We start from the raw sequence: 20539 nt of genomic DNA, 5'->3' as shown, positions 1-20539 counted from the left end.
CATCATTACTGAATTACCATGTTATAACTATTTGTTTAGGAAAAGCTGTATAAACAGACTTCTGAAATAGGTATCCAAAAAGGCTGTAGAGATCATATGAAGATGCTGTCTACATGGCCTGTTTTTCAGATGTTATAAGCATACAGCTGTTCCCATGGGGAATGACATGTGTGGGGTTTTAAGATTTTCTGAAATTACATTGACACTAACAGCAGCTACTGAGCTTTCAGTTTCTATGGAAATTGGATAATTTCAGTGGTTGTTATGGTTCTAGAGCTTATGGATTTAGATCTAATTGTCACTAAAAGAAAAATATTATCCTTAGTATTAACTCTGAGCTCTGCATTCATTCATACAGAGGTAACTTGCTGTTTGGAATTTGGTCTGAAAATCTGTTGGTGTTTTTTTCTAAAGTAAGAGAAAAAGCCAAAGTCAGAATTCATAAATAAGCTGTGGTAAATCCCACATATTTCCCAATCCTTTTGTATTTAAGGAAAACATAGAAGTACTTGTGTTCTTGTAGATGCCAAGTTGGGTTTTTTTGAGCTGGTTTGCTGCAGACAGACTTGCTATTGTTTCCGTTGCCTACAGGAAAGGATTAAATTGATGTGCTGTGTTCATTGAGGTAGTACTGAGAAATAGCATCCTACTGTAGCATGAGATAAATACAGCATAACATAATCTAATAATTCTAACATATTTGTATTTCATTAGGCAATAATGCAGCTTTACCAAAGTTGGCAGAAGAACTAGAATTTGAAAGTAACTTGAGAACTGACGAGGTATTTATGTTATTTTGAAAATTTTTTACTATACTATTTCTTACATAATTATACATCTTGCTAGGGTTTCTTACTACATCTTTTGATTTTTGTGCAGCAAAAATGGCGTTTGAACTTCAAAACATTTGAAGGGTCTTTTTTCAGATTATTCAACTGTACTTTTCTAAGCAGCTGGCATTTAAATTGTGGGCTGTCCACGTTATTCTGTGGTAGAACCAATTCCCTCCCTCAGCCACGCTCCTTCTGTGACCATGACATCCAAGTTCGCTTTTTTTAGAATTGGTCATACTGCACGCATGTCGCTTGTGATAGTACTTGTAAAATAGCCATACATGCGTTAGCACTTGCAGTTGGCAATTTTTAGTTTAGGGCTTTGAAATAGCAAACATACACTGCTCTTTGTTTCTTTGTATCACTTCCTTGCCAGTCTTCAGACTCACCCGTTCTCTATGTGTTTGAGGAACACTTGCTGCTGTTGTGTGTTGTGATAACTACAGCCCGTTATCTGCCGTAACAGAAGAGTAGGGCATCCTGGATAATCTGGGGTATTGGGGCTCGTGGTCACCTGTAGCTTGTGTAAGACCAAAGTTGAGCCTGTCTGTCTGTGTGTCTGTGCTGTGATCCATACTAGCCAGGATTCCGCATGGGTTAATTCTTCATTCAGATGCAGGACTGTATTCGTATCTTGCCAAACTCTGATAATGAGCGTTTTGAGGGAGAACATGGTTCAAAGCCTTTCAAGCATCTGTGAATGGGTGGATCTGCACAGGGCTGCTGGCTGCAGCTCCAGGGCAGAGCAGTTGAGTTCTACCTGCAGACAGCTGTTCTGTTTGCCAGCAGAAGATGGTCCTAGAGTCAATATAGCCATATTCATATGGCACTGTATCTGAGTTTACAGTGTCCAGATCTGACTTAGGTACACTTGGCTCCATAGAGCATTATCTATGCAACAGTAACATATAGCTGATCTGTAACTTGAATAAAAGAAAAACCAACCCCACACCAAAACACATGAGTTGAAAAGAGTTCACTGTACCTTATTATACATTGCAGATACGTATTTTTCTGTATATGTGGCCGTTTCTAGAATATTGCTTGTATCTGGAACTCAGAGTAAGTGTTGCACTTTGACTTTCTGAGATTTCTCTTGAGATCTCCTTTTTTTTAAACTAATCTCTGGTACCAGTGTTAACTCTGAGGTCAAAGTTAGGCACTGTACCGTTCAACAGTAATGTGACCCAGCTCTGCAAGTGTTCCTTATTAATACTTATACTACTGTCTTAAGCAAGCTTTTGAAGACTTTTATAGATCATGATAAGACAATGTTCATCATCATGTGAGGGAGGGGAGTGAGACATACTTGTTCTGGATGTCTTCAATACTTTTGTTTCTTTTGATTTTGTGTTTAGTCACAACAGCCTGAAAGTCCAAGAAGTGAAGAGGAATATGCGGATGTTCATACTAAAGAATTTCAAAAAGGTGATTTTTATACTGATAGCAACTTTTCATACTGATTTGGCTATTACTTAGGATGGGAGGGTTGTAGATTTGATATATACTATGTGTAGAGGGTTTGAAGCAACGCCTGCAGAAATCTTCTTGAAATGTTTCTGGGAGCTCATGTGGCTTTGCATTTGGTTGGTGGGAAAGCAGGAGGGTCAGCCTTTTCTTCCAATGTGGTATACTGAAAGAAGGGTGGAAAGCATTTAGGATTTTAAAAAAGTAGACTGCTAACATTCTGTTTAAAATCAGTAAACACAGAAAAACATTTGCCCAGGAAAGATACAGAAACTTCCCCAAAGAATGGCTTTCTTCCTTATAAACTTAGAACATCCTTGTTTTGGGTGTTGTGACAGGCCTGGTGAGGATATGACAAGAGCAAGCACTATATGGCTTAGGTCACACATACTTTACAGAAAAAAATTTATTTTTTTTTAATTCTTTCTTGCTCTCTAGAAGATTAAAATATTTCTGACTATCTATCTACTGAAACTTGAAGAGCGCATATAAGTGGATAACCACCTAGCTAGAAATCTCAATTAGTCAACTTGTATCTGTGCTCAGTAATTCCTTTTCCATATATTAAATTAATCTTCAATAGGACGAAAAAAATCCCTGTTTCCCAAAACCATGTTATTTTAAAATGTGTTGCAATTGTTTGACTTTCCTATTAAAGCAGAAACAAACCACTACTTTGTTCCTGTCTTGATGGATTTTGTGCTCCAGATGCATTACAAAGATGTTTACAACACTACCAGATGAGAGTTAATCCTCAGTTAATGGAGTAACAGGCAAAACTAAAGTGAATTCCAAGAGGTACCAGTGATACTGCTGCATATAGAGTCCAAAGAGGTTAAAGATGTATTTCTTCTTATAGAAAGTTGCAGCTGAAAGCCCATATGTTATGAAAAGCCACTCTGCAAGCTCACTTCTAGGTTTGTAGACATGCACACCAAAATAACCATTTACTGAATAGAAAACAAAAAATAGCAGTAAGGTGAGATACTAGCATTGGTATAAAACTTCGGATTCCTTTTTATTCTTGGGGTAGGTCAAATTCGCATACCTGGTTTAGTACATTCATCTCTGTGATAAGAGACATGCTCTGCTCACAAGAAAGAAAATGTAAACCCTGAGAATGGATTAGGAGAATGTGGTCTTCAGAACAGGAGATCCAAAACTTGAACCAGTTTGTCTGTACTGTGAGGTTTCTTTGAAGCATCTGAAAAACTGTGCCTCTTCACTCAATCTTGCAGACAGGACTTAAAGTTGAAAATGTGCAGATTGAACGAGCTGTGATAATCTTTTTCCATGTAAAATGTTTAATGAAAATCCATTTGTTGTGTAAATAATGTTGGATATGACACACACTGAAGAATAATGCTTTGTAGCTCTTGGTAGAGAGGTGTTGTGTTTTTTTTTCTTTTTCTCCCCACCACACAATAATCTTTTTTTTTTTTATATATATATATACATGCATATATACATATAGCTCAACGTACGTAAAAGGAAGTTGTTTAAAAGACAAATGTGTGTCCTGTCATGAGTATGAATAGCAGACACAGTAGTTTAGTAGTCCAAGATTCCTTGGAATGTAAACAAATCATTGCTGTTTGAGTGGGTAGGATCTAGCTCTTCATTTGACACTGCTTTAAAAATTGAAATATGTTGTGCAACTAAACAGTGTAGCTGTGGAAGAATTGTTGCTAAAACATGTAGATTTAAGAAATGAGATACAAATTATATAAAATTGTATGTAGAATTGAGTGCTTTTATTGAATCATAGGTTTATGTTCTTACTGTAGCTGGAAGGAAAACTGCTTGGAATGTTTTAGCAGCTTTTTAATTAAAATATTAATTGCCTTTATGAATCAAACTTTAAGGGTTTTGTAGAACGCTCAGTGGAGCAGCGTCTTTATGATTCTCTTTCTGTGAAATGGCTTTGAAACTTACAGAACTTTTTCTAAAGTGCAGAGTACTCATCCACTCCCATACTTCATAATTATTTTCCACATGTTTGTGGTATGGAAGGCTAAGGCTCTACTTTGTTAGAATACAGTAGAGTCTAGCAATTGGACAATTTCCTCATATGCGCTGTATCAGCTACAGGTCTCACTAGTACAATTATGTAAACTTTAGTTCTCTGGAAGCATAATGTTACAGCATAGTTTTCCTCATGTTTTACTTCATCCCATGATCCAGAACCTTGCGTTGTGATGGGTAAAAATCTGATTCAGATGCTAGAACTATATTTGAAATGTCAAAGTTACCATATTTTTCAAAGGTGATAGCCCTGTGATTGCCTGTATTTTAGCCATAAAATGATTCTCAGTTATCCTATGCTTTAGAAATCCATATTCTTTTTTCTTTTTTTTTTTTTTTTTTGTTTTTTCAAAATATTATTAAAGAGAACATCAGATGCCTCTTACTTCCAACACTGAAAGTAAGTTTTATATAGTTTCAGGTAATCTGGAATCCTTTCAGAGAGGTGAAGTAGAGGATACTATGATACTTGACTCTTGCTTAGCTTTTCTGATTATTTTTGTAATTGTTTTTTAATAGATGTGCTGCAGCAGAATATTGCTTTGGAAAGAGAAACTTTTCATGTAAGTTCTTGATTTTTAAATTTACTCTCTAAGTCTGTGCTGCCTTTTTTTTTTCTTGTATTTCCTTCTATTTACATTAAATATTCTCTAAAGGAAAATACTATTTTTATATATGCAGAGTCTATGTATATTGAGACTGTGCAGCTGTGTAGGTTGATGTCTAATTATTCTTTCAAATTTGCCAGTAAATAAATCTTGTGTTGTTGTTCCACAGTCTATGACTCTTTCAAGACTGTTGTTAACTGGCAGAAAAGAGAAGCTTGATTGTCCTCCTTGAGAACAGAGGACAAAAATTGGGATTATTCTTGGGGCTTTTGATCAGGACTAGAAATGTGTTATTTAATGCATCTATTGTGATTTCGCAAGAACTTGGAACTTAAAGGGTTGACTGAGAAAGTTGCAACTGTAAAGTGTTTCTTGTGAAGCAGAAACAAGACATTTAACACAGATGACAAGCTAAAAACGTGTTTGTGGTTTCTTAAACTTGAGTAGTAAATTTATTTATTACTATATTGTGATGCTGGTTGACAATATTTGTGGTGTTAGTGAGATACTTCTGTTCCTGCATGTAAGAGAGTGTCCTTTTAAATCCAAAACTATTTTGTGTGAACTGCCATGATAAACTGCTTTTAAAGCACATAGTGGGGTGCTTAATTAAAACTGAGACATTTTTCATTAAAAATATCAATTAGAAATTCTGAAAAATACTACGAGTCAGAAGTTTTTTCATGGTGCTATCCTATAGTAGTAACACTACTTGAGCTCTAGGAATAAATTGCTTTTGTAATACTGTTATATTTTGTAATACTTTCCATTTTAATGCATGCTGTACTTGAAAGTAGCAAGTAGGAAAACTTTCTCCCTTCTGTGTTTATGAACTTTATGGAAAAAAGAAGGTAAGGAGTTATCTTTCTTTGTGTTTTATGTGTAGGTGGAAAACTCGGAGACCCAGACAACTGAAGAACATAGATCTAGAGGAATACAATGTAAATCTTCAGGAGCAATGGATAAAGAAAAATGTAAGTGATACAGAACTACACGAATTTGTGCGAAGCTTTTTGCTGCAAAACAAAGTTCTACTACAATTAGGCCAGAAAACTGTATTTTGGAGGAGAGAATGGAATATGGAGAATTCCAAATTCCAAAGTAATTGTTTTTCCCAAAACACCTTTTAATATTATACTTAATATATTTGATAAAAATACAGTAACAAATTTAATACTGCACGGAAGAATATTATAGTAACTGTTTCAGTCATAAGTGAACAAAATTTTTTGTTTAGTCTTTAAAATAATTACTAAATTTATCCTTTTTAAAATAAAACACAGGGAAGGAATATAAAGCTGAGGAAAGCTGATCATCAGAGGAAGATCTAGCCATTCAATGGACTTTGTGAGGCTGGATGCTTCCTTCTGTTAGATTGGAAAGAATTAAGTTTTAGTGTAGCCTTTTATCTCTCTAGAAGCAAAAAGTGAGAAGAAAGTCAGTCCATTGAATGGCATAAACATTTCTAGGTTAAAGTTAGATAAATTTAACTTACTTCTAAGTTAGACATTTGGTTGAGATTGTAATTATGAGACCAACTATGTAATATCTGTTCAAGCTTTGCCCTCAACTGCTTTTTATCTTTTCAGCATCAGCGCAATTAAAAAGAAAAAAACAACTATTAGGATAACTATTAATGTCATTTTTATAACGGGTTTTATTCTACTTCTAAGAATTTTGATTTGATGGAGTAATTAGAAATCATGCTGTATTCATTATACTGTCCCACACAGCATTAACTGCTTTCTCTGTCTCTGGGTGAGTTCAGGTTAAGGTTGATGTTATATTTCTTGATGATGTAGTACCTGTAAATTTCAATTTTGAGCTTATCTTTAAAAACAAATAAAGAAAAAACCAAACCCCACCTGTTACAATGCAGGAAACATGGAATTCTTTTTTGTAATTGTTTTGTCTTCACTTTTCAAAGAGGGGTTAGCATTATTTTCTGTTCATATTTTTGTAAATAAGACGCTGCTTTTCAGAATCTTTTGAATTGCACTGATGATGAGCTGATATAAAAGTCACATCAAAATCTGACAAATGCAGAAGGCACTTTTTTAACACCCCAACTGTTGTTTGTTTTTGCAGGTAACCAGCTGATTGCTCAGGATGTGAGAATAGATGATGAACAAAGTCATTGTTCCAAAGCCAAGCCTGATAACATCAAGGTATTTTCAAGAACACTTTTTTAATGTTCTGTAATTGTAATGTAAATAAGATGGAAGTCTTTATTTCTATGGTAGTTTATTTTGGGAGGTGTTTTCATTATTAACTGTATTCTACTTTTGTATTGTCTCAAATACAAAATAACTGACTGTAGAATGTTACTCACTTTTCAAGGGGGAGATCATTTAAAAAAAAAAAAAGGCAAGGGTCCATGTTGTATAGTTAGGAGCTTGGGATCACATGGAGCATTGCTGGATCCCAGCTGTCCAGTCAGTTCAGCATCTTCATGGTCATACTGATCTGAGATCTGCAAGAGGTTATTGGACTTTACCCAAGTCCTGGGTTTGCACTGATCCCTTCTAAGTCAAAACAGGAATTCAGGACAAAATAGATGATCCTTTTAAGAGTACATGCAGAATATTTGGGACTATCTCACCCACTGATTTTGGTGAAGCTTCTCAAAGTTTTTAAGAGATAATACAAAATCTTGATGAGTAAAATAACTATTCCTGTATTGGGGTGTGGTGGGTTGTTTTTTTTTAGTATAAGTAACAAACAATGATCTTAATGGTTTAATTTGTGATCTTTAATTTTGTTGTTTCAAAATAATGTAGGAAGTTATTGCAGGCGATACAGCAGAAATGCCCGAAGAAATTGATGTAAAGCATACATCTCCTAAAAGTACTATGGAAGAAAAAGGTAATCAAACTGCCCATTCTAGGCAATTTTCTGAACCCATACTAAATGTTAATTTTTTTTCATTTGAATGATTCTGAGAGAAATTAGGAACTTGATCCCAGTTTGATCCCAGCAAATAGTTGCATATATTCTGTAGCTGCTGTCTGTTCTATTACTGCTATCAAATAATGCATTAATCCTAGTTCCTTTAACAGTCAGAGCAGATTTGATGTTTCTGCTGTGCTATCACCCATTCACTCCGTTATTGCTTCAGTATGTGCCTTGGGTAGGAAAACTAATTGCAAATAAACAAGTAGATGGGGAAACGGCACGATCATGGTATGTGACAAGAACTCCTCCTAACTCTGACCACAAATAAGAAGTGTCCTTCCATGAAAAAAACCCATGACATATTCACCATCAAAATCAGCCGTTTGTTTCTGTAGAGAAACCAGCCAGGAAAGTGTGCAAGTTGCACTGTCACAGTTGACTTATTAATTGCACTAAAATAAATAATAAAAGATGGTATGTGTACAGTGTTGATAGTGGCTTTAATATGACTTCAGTCTGTCTATGTGTGAACAGTGTATCTTCCCTAATGTTACTTTGACCTATTAATAGATTTGTCTCTCCAGTGAGCATGTTGACAAGTCTGAAACTGTTCTGCAATGAGCTTGTATCCTCAGCTTCCTGTTTCATGGAATGTGGGAGAAAATTGAATAGTGGCTTATATTTATCTTACCATTTTACAGCGGGTCATACTCTCGAGCTTTTGTTTTTACCTTAAATTAGAACACCTGTCTAACCCATCTAGTGTTATGGAAGCATTCTGGCAGACCAATATGTTGTTGCTACAAGGCCAATAGTGTTTAATTTCTGATGGGTGTTTTTAGGGAATTTTGGGCTACAGAGTGAAATAATGCTTTTAGTGCAGAAGTTGTCGCTTGTACCGTTTTCTTTGTCTTATAAAACAAAGGTGTACAATTTCTTTCTTTTTGGTTTTTTTTTTGTATGCGTGAAGATGAATTTACCATCGAACAGGATATGTCCGAAAAGGAAAAGCATGGTCCGGAATCAAATGAAAATTCTCCAGAGGTGAGTGGTCTTATTCATGTTAACTAACTGAGATAATGTGGTTTCACACTGAAAATAAGTACTTCATCTTTGTCTTTCGTTGATAGCAATATTAAAACTTTTATTTCACCGACACAGAAATAGCTGTGAAATTGTGTTTGATACTGTAAAGTACCAAAGACTCAGGTAGTTCTGTGTCACAAAGCAAAACTCACAGAGCATAAGACATTAGTGGCTGGTAATTAAAGTAGAAGTAACTCCCTTCCTACATTTAATAGAACGTGTTTAATAGAATTGTAGAGAAAGGAATTCTGTAGAGTTGCATTATATAGAAATCATATTTTCTGAAAACCTTGTAATTGAGATGTGGACAGTGTAGTCACTAGCAAATATGACTTGGCTTTACAAAAATACTGTCACTCAACAATTTTAAAACTCTTTGTTATCTATTAGACGTATTGTGATATTCTACAGTGGTGGTTGTAAACAAATGTCTGAACCCTAGAGATTAAAATTGTTGCTGGCCCCTAGAAATAAACACAGTTCTTGTGAAGATGTCAGGTTTTGTCATTCACTTTTTTTGTTTCCAATTTGGAATTGGAAGAAAATTTAAAGAATAAATTGTTACATTTGTTCACCAAAGGCTTGAGTCACTAAGATCCATTGTGGGGGGGAGACATTGCTAGACTTCAGTAAATGCTGAAAGAGGCACTTACCCTTCTTTCCTTGTAAATAGGAGGAAGTCTGTTGTTGGGGATTTTGTGATCTGAACATCTGACCATATTCATTACTTGACAGTTGTCTTTCAAAGCTTAAACTTCAAAATAAGAGGCCTTTCTTACTAAAAGCCCTATTTATATAGAGAACATCACCAATGTGGATATTGGGATATTGTTTCTTTTCAGTTCTATAAATAGATATCATAACAGGCAGTGTCTCTTCCTATGAAACCTGCCTCATCTGTATTTTTAAACTGATGAGCGTTACGTCTGTCACTATCACATTATGAAGTTAGCAGCAATCTTTGTATTATATTGCTCAAATGCTAAATGTCAATTACAGGAACTAAAATATTTTTGTCCTTTACTTTTAATAGGGAAATCAGCCTGTAATAGTGAAAAGGAAAAGGGGAAGGCCTCGTAAATACCCTCTTGAAACTGTACAGCCTGGTGGTAAGTAGTTCATAATATATATGTGTGTGGAAAAACAAGGAAAGTAGTGACATTCAAGTTCTGAATTCATATTTCTTCCCTCAGGTGGGGAGTCAAAAGCTGATATGAGCACTGGGAATGTAAGTGCCTTTATTTTGTTTGGGTGCATTTAAACACAGTAATTCAAGAGCCATTTATCCATTTAACAGTTAATGGTATTTCAGAAACATTTTATGGAAAACTTGATAATTGAGTTCAGTCTATTAATAGTATCTCCTAATATACCTGAACTTTGTAAGCAAAATATAATACTAAGTCAGAACACAGCGAATAACCTAACAGGATCAAGTTAGTACAACATACTTAATACAAATCTAAGTGTTGCACTGGCTAGCCATTTACTTGTACACAGGGTGAAATTCTGATTGTGTGCACATCTTAATTTATGCTGGGAGTAATTTTGGCCTGAAGATCAAGGGTGACTTTATTTTGAAAATTTGAGATTTCTTTTTTCTCTATTGAACCTATCATAATAATAGCTCATAGTAACTCTTAATATCTGTAAAATAAAGTATTGTGTAATGCAGTTGTATTATCTATAGTACAGTGTGTACAGTTCATTCAAAAGATAGAGACATTCTGGTTAGTAACTTAAGAGCTCTTGAGACATATCTCTGTATTTTAAAGGTCAGCAATATCTTAATTTCTGAACTCCCGTGAAGTACATTCACTGCTAAGAAAAGGATTCTGTTGGGAGTGTGTCTGCCACCCAGTTGGATTACAGCACAGGGTAGTAATGGATCAGGCATATTTGTGGGGTACAACTAGTTGGATTTATTCTGGTGGAAGGCTCTTCTCTTGGGAATTCATGTATGTCATAATCAACGTTATTGTTTAGAAAAGAGCTGATTTTAAAAATGAAGTTGTATTGAAACTCATGTTTTCTGCCTGCTTGCCTGGTGAGGTGCCAGCTGGCATGGGTGTCAGGTTATAGAGAGCAGGAGTTCCCATCCCTGCTTGTTTGGTCCCTGCAGCATTTCAGGCAGCCCTTTGAGTCCTGTCCCTTCTACAAGTCTAGTTGAGTTTTGTTTCAGCATCCCTAATTTTTTTTCTAATTTTTTTTTATTCCCCCAGTATTAACTTAATGAAATGTAATTTGGACTGGTGTGGGTTTTGGTGTTTGGTTTTTTCATTGGTTTTTTTTTTTGGGGGGGGGTGAGGTTATTTTGTTGTTGTTTCAAATAAGAATTAAAACTAATTTTAAAACCTCCCTCAAAATAGATATACCTTGGCACCCTCAGTACTGGAACAGAATCATCTTGTTCTAGTTCGACTGTTTTAAAGGTCTTGTACCTTTTAGTGATGACTGACTGGTGTGTCAGTCAGGAGGAGCAATATCTGCCCTCCATGTAAGATCATGGTTCTATAAGGTGAGATGTTACCTTTGCATGACAGTTTCCCCTAGACTGCTTTGAGAACATGTTGTCCCTTCAAAGGAAGGGTAGGCATCCTAGTGTAGTCATTCAGTAACAAAAGCAACTGGATTTTTTGGACAGTCGTCATAGGAGATTATGTAATTATACATAGCTCTTTCTGCATTCCGGGTAAATATAAAATTCTGGTGGTTTATAATTCTGCAAATCTGTACGTATGATTACATAAAGTGACTGCACTAAACTTTTTTGTAGTGTTGATAATTAAGTTTTCAGAAATGTATTTGACCGAAACTGCTTTTGACTTTGTCTTTTATTGCAATGATTTTAGTGTCAGTTAAGTTACTAAAACTGGTATGAGTTCTTTTGTTTATGGGCTGATTTAACTCATTTCAGATTTTTATCACAAATGGAAAAATGCACGCTAGTGCTAAGAAACTCAGCACAAACCTTCTGTATGCTCATTATTCTATTCATTTTTTCTAGATTGCAGATGTGTTCTGTGAATGGGAGCGAGTTTCTGTGTTTATGTAATACAATCCTGGATTTTTCTGATTTTTTTTTTAAGTTGAAATACCACCTTTTTTTTTTTTATTTCAGCTGCAGTTTCCTATCTTTGTAAGTAGAGGAAAAACACCTCAAATAGGTAAGCAATTGATATCTGCTTTAACAAATAAAACAAAAGATGGAAGAAATAAAGAGAATTTTCCAGAAAATCACATGGGTCCTTCCTAAACATTATGTCTGGCAGTCAGTATTATTAAAGTGTGAAAACATATGAGTAAATAGAACAGTGAAGACTTGTCCCTAATTCCTACTGAGTTTTTAATTTAAAAAAGAGCAGCTTGATAAAAACCTATTTCAAAGATGCAGCAGCACTGTTAAGTGCTGAATAATGCATTGCAGACCATACAGAATAATTTATTTGTGTGGATAGGCACATGGCAGAGCTTCAGAGGCAGGTAGGTACCCCATCAAACTTAGTGACTGTTCTCCATTTCTGCTTATGTTCTTTCATATGGTGACTGTTAATCACACTTACTACATTAACTTTTAAAATTTCAAATTTTGTTCAGTTAATTGGATTATCTGTGGATTTGTGTCTAAAGAGCTGAGTGATAGCTTGAGGGGATAATTCTCCTTTCACAACTGGTGTAAGATCTTTAGAATATGATCGTTTAACTTTACTCAGAAATGTACTTTTAGAGCTTCAAACTAAAGTCAAATAAAGTAAGATACTTCTCTATTTCTCTTTCCTGTTCAAACATCTGTCATTTGTAAGAGGTCAAACTTGGTGAATTTTAGATGACATAGTTAATTTTTTGCATGTATGGAGTCTGAACTGCACTAGTGGTTTAAATGTGTCTTCTTAATTATGGCCATTCATAAAATAGATCTTAAAATCCATTGAGGAAGCACACAAACCTGAAAGGCAGGTTAAAAAATGGTTTGTAACATTCATGCAACAAATCTGAGAAAACAAGTATTCAAAACAAATCTTGTGGAGGTTCCAAAAGTTTAGGTTTCTACAGAGGTATTAATCTGGTGGCTCTGCACATAGGGACTGTTTCCTATTTTCTCCACACGTTAAAATCCATATGCTTCAGAATTGTCTCTGGAGGGTTAGCTGGTTGTGTGGTACTTGTTCTCTATCAACTGTAAAGAGAATAGACAAGAATGTGTGAAAGGCATAAAAGTGCATTCTGGTTTGCTTTTTATTCAAAAGGACAGACACCTGACTGTATTTAAAGCTTCATTTAATGTGTTAAGTAACATTTCCTTTTCCAGGTAAGAAAAGGCTGTTGCTGTCACAGCAATATTAAGAAGTGTATAAAGTGGCTGAAATATCCTGTTAAACTTTTCATCATATGTTAGCATTCATGTGAGAAAAGGGGTTGAAAACCCCTAGCAGTTGAAAAAAATCCAAAGTGGAATCCCTCTGTGCAGTTCACTTACTCCGGTAATTTCTGGATGTTCCGCACGAGGGTTTGCAATAGGGATATGCTCGTATATGGAGTGGGAAGCCGAGAGTTTCTCTTCAGTCAGTACAACTCGTGCAGTTAAGAGACATCTGTTTTTTGAAGGCAGCATCCTCGCATAACACTGACACTGAACCTCAAACTAAAATTATTTTGCACTGATCAGCGGTTGCTGCTGTAAAGTAAGACTTTTAAATACTATAGCTGCTTATTTTTATACTTGAGGAAAAAGTACATTTTCACATCCTAAAGAGAGAGTTGTGCCTCTTAAGAAAGGTGCGCCTCATACTGACATGGAGTATTCTTCAGTCAAAAACCATTTTGCTACAGATTTGCCAAAAATACCAGCATTTTGAAGTATCTGTCTTTTGAACACAACAGAACTAGTAAATGTTGGTTATATGTTAGACATGCTTTATGTAAAACACTTAATACAGTGGACAGTCCTATGTTTATTGCATTTTTTTATTCAATAAAACTTCTCCGTGTTTTATTTCATTTGCTTTTGTGTAAAACTTTTTCCCTGTAACCTTAACAAAAGAACTCCAGAAGACTTGTGTGTGAATTTTAGAATATGTTTCTGCTCTTTGAGATCTGTTTTTGATCCATTGCATTGACATTCTTCTGTCTGTTCTGTCAGTCTAATTGGTGATGGATTTAGACTTTGTGTCATCTTTTGCGTAGCTTTCAGAAAACAAAAATAGTTATGGCAGGGAAAAAGGATATAAAAACTTGCTTTTCTTTAGGTTGCTTCTCTCCTCCTATTGCTAAGGGTTTTTTTCCTTGCAGTGTTGCAGATAATTCCATTTGACAAAGCTCAAAAGCTTTGTCAAATAATCTCTTTCTTAGCATGGAGTTAGTCAGGGTAGAAGTGCTAAGCATCTACCATGGAGAGAGGCCAGGTTGAGAGATGGATTGCAGGGCTATAAATGTATTTCAGCGTGCACAGGCTAGTCTACAAGAAGTACTGAACTGGCAGTAAGAAGTACTTCAACAGAGCAAGTCAGGTAGCTTGCATACCAGCTATTAGACAGGTTTTAAATGTTGTCTTTTTGAGCTACAGCCATCTTTGTGCTTCACCATGGGCATAGTTAAGCACTAGGAGAGATTGCCTGGAGGGACTGTGTTCTTGGAGACTCAAAATTGGATTGAACAAGATATTGAGCAGTATGAACAGATCAATTCTTTTAGCCATGCTTTGAACAGGATTAGGTGACCTCTAGAGGCCCCTTCCAAGCTAAATTTTTCTGTGATTCTGTAATTGGTTGACAGTAGTTAAAAGGGGTAAGTAACTTTTGCTTTTCCATTACAACACAGCGTCTGCAACAAAGCAATAAGTAATGTCAGTCATGTGAAAACTTACTACCTAAAAAAAAAAAAACCCACAACAAAAGACTAATCATTGTCCCAGTCTCTGTATATAACAAAATACAACAATGCCATAATCTAAATTAGATAGAGACTTTAAATGTTTTCTGAGCTTCTGTACAGTTTATGCAAAGTTGACAGAGTTTGAAAGAACTCCTTTTTAAACTGATTGGTGAAAAATTTGAAGTTCAGGATTAAGTTTTATTCTTTCCTTTCTTTTTAGGTACAGACATATCTAATAAGAAAGAAACAACAAATGTAAGTGCAACCATTTTAATTTGTAAGTTTATAAGCAGTATGTAATGAAAAATGCCTGTCTTCGATTTAAATTAAGTTGTTCTTGACTTACTTGCTTCCATTTTATTTTTTCAGGAAGATGAAGCTGAGAAAGCAGAAATGATTGTGCGGAAAAGGGGAAGAAAGCCCAGGCGTTCTCTGCTTCAATCGGAGGAAACTGGTAAAAACATGAAACTTTGCTGCTCCTAACAGAATGAGAAGATAGTTCTGTGCCTTTCTGTTTGCTAACAGCAATAAGATAAGCTTTATTCAATTTTCCTTTCATGAGAAAAAATCATTGAGTTACAGTAGTGTAAATATTATGTAAATATGTGTAAATTGCTGTAATCTCGTGTCAAAATTGCTACATTCCAGATGTTTCTATAAAGCCTCATGAATTTTCTATGAATTCTGGCTAGGAGCTGCATAAGTAAACTATGGTGAATGTGTTAGCAAGATTAAGTCAAACAAGTGTGAATTAAAAATGTTGAAGCATAAAGGAAATGGAAAATTACTTTCTTAAAATGGGATTTGTGAATAGAATACCTTTTCTAAACTAAGTGTCCATATCCCTTTTGGAGGGCTTTTGGAAAATTATAGCACATGTGTAAAATTTTACATGGACAGAAACACTGGAGCCAGAAAGAAAACGTCGGAAATTAACATCATCTGAAGACGAACTAAAAGAGCAGGAAGAAGGTGAGGAAGAAGATGATGAGGAAGATGATGAAGCACATTCTGGGGCCACAACTAGATCAGCCACAAGATTAGAGGCTCAAAGGTAACTGTGTGTAAAGATACCAATAGCAAGCTTTTTTCTACATTGTTCTCAGTTGTTGTGGTGTTTGTTTGGGGTTTTTTGTTGCTTGCTTTTTGTTCTTTCTTTTTAAATTGATGAGAATTATTCCCAAATAATTTTGATTCTAACTTTAGTACCGCTCTTCTATGGATTGAGAAACAAAAGGGGAGGTGGGGAAGCTGTTAAAAATGTCAAAAGACATTCTTAAATATGTCAGAAGGTAAGAATTGATCCTGTTGGCAGTCTTCATCCTAGTGATGTCTCAGAAGTTGAGTCCAAGGGCACTTAGTTCTGATAAATAGAAAGGGACCTCTGACTTGACTGTGCTTTTCACCATTTGATATTGGGAGTTGGAACAATGTGAAAATGTAATTATCTATGTCCATTTCTTTTTCCAAATATTATCCAAGTTAGATACATAAATTTGCAGTACCAAAGGATTTTAATTTCCAGTATGGTGATCTCGGACAGCAGTCTTACTGCAGAAGACTAGTGTGGTTCTGTTTTCAAGAAGCAATTCTTCATCTCCCTTAGCATAGGTCTGCCTTTTTGTAGGCAAACTGAATTATAGCAGAGTTCATCCTCTTGACTTTTTTGCGGAAACAAAGATAGATATCAGCTTTGGGAAGTTTTAATTCATGTTGCTGCTGTCCAGAACAGAATTGGAGTCCAGGGTTTGGTTTTGTGTTCATGGTGAGATTTCTGTAAACTCACCGGATTTACTTCATTTCTAAGGATATCATATGTTATATGTTAGCCTTTGGGGCTTATTTGAAGTACACTCTTGAATTCACGATTTCAGAGCTGAATCAGAAAGTGGTTAAGTAGTCTTCATTTAAATACAAACTGTGAAGGTTTACCACTACCACTTAGGAAACAACAATTTTGTTTTGGTAAAGGCAACGGGACTTCCTTTGGTCTCACATAATTGTTACCTCTAAAATTGTAATAAAAGCTTATATGTTTGTGTTTTCATTTTGATTGCTTGTGGAAACATCTACCTTTTTATTTATAGAGTTGTTTGGTTGGTTTTGTGTCTCAGACTTCCAATACTTTCTGCATCTTCAGTATTGCTGGATTATCACTTTTTCTGACTTAAGTAACCTGCATTCCAAATGGTGAAGTTGATGGCCAGTAACCAGTTTTTCATGTTTCTGAACTGGTGAATACTAAAGCTAATACGAGTCCTTTCTTTACAATGGATAAGCAAATTCTCTTTTCTTCTACAGCCTGTTCATCTTTGCTGCTTTTGTTTTTCTGATGGTACTACAAGCTATTTTTTTAAACACGGACACTTATGTACCAGAATTATTGCAGATTTGGAACTCGGATTTTTATTTAGTTAATACTAAATATTGTCAGTAAAGTAGCCTTTTGAGTCTACATTTGATATGAAAATGCACAGCTTGGCATTGCAGTTTGTGTCTCAAAGCATGCAAAGGTTTTTTTTCACTGTTTCTTTTGGCAACTTTGATTTAATTATTGCAAATACTGTGCAGTCTTAATTTTCTGCACTTGGATTGCAAGAAGAAAGTGACTTGGTAAAAGCATTTTGTTATATATACATTCATCAGTCTTCTGTGTTACAGAAAGCAGCCCAGCAAGCCAACCACACGTGCAACTTCGAAAGGCAGCAGTCCAAGTTCAGTTTCTCCTAGAAAACGACAGAACCTAGCAATGAAAAAAAGATCTCCAAGTGATACAAAAATTAATAAATCTCCTCCATTGACACAGTAAGTATTAAAGTTGAATCCACTTCTGTTATTTGTTTTGGGAGCCACTACATTGTTTCTTTCCTTATATGTAATATACTGCTTCAGAATCTGAACAGCAGTCTAGCTTCACTCCATTCTGTTCTCTTGTGATACATAAAAGCTTTTAAAGGATTTTCTTCTGTTTACGTCTTTTCTTTTTCTTCCTTTCTTTAACATTTGGAAGACTGGAATTTTTTTCCTTCTGTCCTCAGAAACCTCTTGGGAGAATCTGAAAATGCTGTTATGCAGTATTTTAACTTGAGCTGTGATCTTTCCTGAATGGGGGGAAAGGCAGCTGTAGTTCAGGTTAAAGCAACATATGATGACATGGTTCTGATGCTTCAACAATCTTTCTAAGATCAGCTGATAAAAGAGGAGAAACTCTGAGAGTCCTTATATCAAGTTTTGAAAATATTTCCCTTTCCCTCCTTCCCTGGTACACTTTTTAATTTTTAAAGTTGAGATCACAGTGTAAAATCTCAGGGGAGTAATAAATGTGATGCACAGTTGCTATTCATCGTGTAGTTTATCTGTAAACTCTGAAATGTGGCAGTGTCTTCAAACTGAAGCTTGGGAACGTGTATCACACACTGATCGACTGTCACAGTTCACTTCATGTTAATTATTTTGCATGTTTATGAATGGCCAAGAGTTTAAAGTTGCAGCTGCAATGTGGTGGGCTTACATATGGATGCTTAAATAGAGATAAGGGTACGTGATGTGTGCCCTTTACTCTCTCTTGTGCATGCAAGACTTAAGCCGCTATTGCTGTTATTCTGTCTTTGTGAGACAGAGCACAAGGTAATGTAGTTCATTATATTCTGTTATAATCCACAAGTCTTTCCAAGAGAAAGAGGAGGAAGGAGGAGAGCTCTAGCCCCAAATTCTACATCTGGAGCACTCTTACAACATACAGAATTAGTATGCAGTATCCTGCTAAGATATGATGGGAGTGTGCAAGGTCTCCCTATGGGCTCTGCTGGTATATAATGTTTATATCCTGTTAATTCATGAGAGATGGACAATTCAGTTCCATCCACTAAGCAGAATTGTGCCCGACCACCCTTTTTGCTTTACAGGTCATTACAGTACGTTGTTAAAATAATTATTAATAATGCTTTTCAGGTTAAAGATGCAGTCTACCAAGCGTAAAAGGGAAGACAGCCCAACAACAGTGGTACGGAGAAAAGCCCAGCAGAAAACAGAGGAGACACCAGTAAAGAAAGCAAAACGATAATCTTTACCAGCTAGCATTGTTCATGGAAGAGGCAAAAGAAAAACTAAAAAAAACAACCATCTGTGCTTCTGTTTCTTTTAAAGCAAAGGGATTTGCACGTGCTTGTTTCAGAGCTCTAAGTTAATCAATGCAGTACTTTTAAGTTAAACTTTAAACAGCTTTATAAACTATTGTTTATACAGAATATTATGTACATTTATTTCAGATGAAAAATAAGTTTACTTTGTATCTGAATGAAAAACAAAGTAGTTATATATTTTATCACTGACTTGGAAAGTTGGGGTTTCCCAATGTGACATGCTAATGCAGATGCTTCCAACCCATGAGGCACCTCTGGGCCTGCTAATACACTTTGTATATAAACTTGTAAAAATAGGTTGTATTTTACTCTGTGTATGAATCTAATCAATGATGGACATTTTATTTATTATATGGAAAGCATTGGTCTGTAAACTTTAGTATATACCTTAGGTTTTTTTAATTATATATTTTACATTCTATGCAGATGTCAGTAGGAAACTTCCCCTCTGCTCCCCCAGGGCTGTCTAAAACCTGAAGTTCTCTAAAATATGCTCAGACAGTTGGTAAAGTATTTTTCTCGCATGCATTAAAGTAGTTTAGCCTAGTGAAAGGGACTTGGCTCCTTTCTGTTCACATTTGTGACAAAGTATAAAATTTAAAATGTAAATCTTACTAGATTATATTTTCACTTGTGAATTTACTACCAACCTCAAGAAATAAATAGTATTAGGTTAGGTTTATTCACAGTCAGCCAACAGTACCCTGAAATGACAAGTTTTATTTTGCAACTAAACACCTGTTCTTTCAGTATTTTGTCTTTTTCAACCAAGAGGGACCCATTGAAATCAAATGTCACTTCTCCTAACTATAGAGCTTCAGCATTTTATGTTACATTTTATACACAGGTATTAAAAATAGAACCTGGTATTATTGCCAGAATCTTTTTTTAATGTATATTAACTCTGGTAAGAGCAAATGTTCAAGTGAAGTTGTATATAAAGTTAAACTTTTCTTATGATCAAATGTGTCTCTTGTTATGATGTGATGAGTTGCCAAACAATCTGAGATTATTTTAAGTGTTTTGTTGATATTCTGGTTTATAATTAAAAAGGATTCGGGGGGGGGGAGGAATTTTACTTTTCTTTTTTCTTTTTTTTTCTCTTTTTCTTTTGTGAGGTTTTTTTGAACTTGTTGTAAGGCGGATGTTTCCGTCAGATATTCTGCTTGGTTTCTTACTGAGATTTTTATATAAAAATTACAAAATGTTTGCCAAAAATCTGAGTTGCCTTTTTTTTTTTTTTAAATTATCCTTCAATTGTATTGCTGTGGAACTTGTTTTTACAGATGTATTTGGTTGGAGCCCCATCTATAAGCTTTACCTGATTTGTGTCTTTAAATGTTTACAGGTGCTTATATTTTAGGTATATAAACAGTAGGGAAAGGACCTGGCCATTTACCAGGCTTAGTATGCTATAAAAGCAGGTGCACACATAATTATTTTTTTTACTAAGTAAACTTGAGTCTAAAAAAAACCTCTTTGCTCTGAAAATTACCTGCTTTTGATCTCTATCTTAACTCTGCTGCCATATGCCAGTACATACCTTGCTGCCACACTGCTGATAGATACATATATATTACTAACACTTATGTTTATGCACTTCATATGCAGT

At 35.2% G+C, this 20539-nt stretch overlaps 1 protein-coding gene across 3 annotated transcripts in view; it reads left to right on the top strand.

The window, feature by feature from the left end:
* BOD1L1 (biorientation of chromosomes in cell division 1 like 1) overlaps positions 1 to 20145 on the top strand; it is a 37893-nt gene extending 17748 nt beyond the window's left edge. The window contains exons 11-25 of one of the 3 annotated variants that reach the window (XM_054823534.1): positions 715 to 782; positions 2192 to 2261; positions 4845 to 4888; positions 5820 to 5907; positions 7022 to 7101; positions 7714 to 7798; positions 8799 to 8872; positions 9948 to 10023; positions 10108 to 10142; positions 12036 to 12081; positions 15006 to 15040; positions 15155 to 15239; positions 15686 to 15839; positions 17447 to 17590; positions 18737 to 20145. In XM_054823534.1, the coding sequence (XP_054679509.1) occupies positions 715 to 782; positions 2192 to 2261; positions 4845 to 4888; positions 5820 to 5907; positions 7022 to 7101; positions 7714 to 7798; positions 8799 to 8872; positions 9948 to 10023; positions 10108 to 10142; positions 12036 to 12081; positions 15006 to 15040; positions 15155 to 15239; positions 15686 to 15839; positions 17447 to 17590; positions 18737 to 18848 (1196 nt within the window). In that variant the 3' untranslated portion in view covers positions 18849 to 20145. The other 2 variants (XR_008576810.1, XM_054823535.1) reach the window with 2 other exon arrangements.
* Positions 20146 to 20539: the final 394 nt, after the last annotated feature.

The sequence above is a fragment of the Grus americana genome, chromosome 4, assembly GCF_028858705.1.
Source record: "Grus americana isolate bGruAme1 chromosome 4, bGruAme1.mat, whole genome shotgun sequence".
In the NCBI taxonomy this organism is placed as follows: domain Eukaryota; kingdom Metazoa; phylum Chordata; class Aves; order Gruiformes; family Gruidae; genus Grus; species Grus americana.
This window is presented reverse-complemented; position numbering and strand designations above follow the sequence as displayed.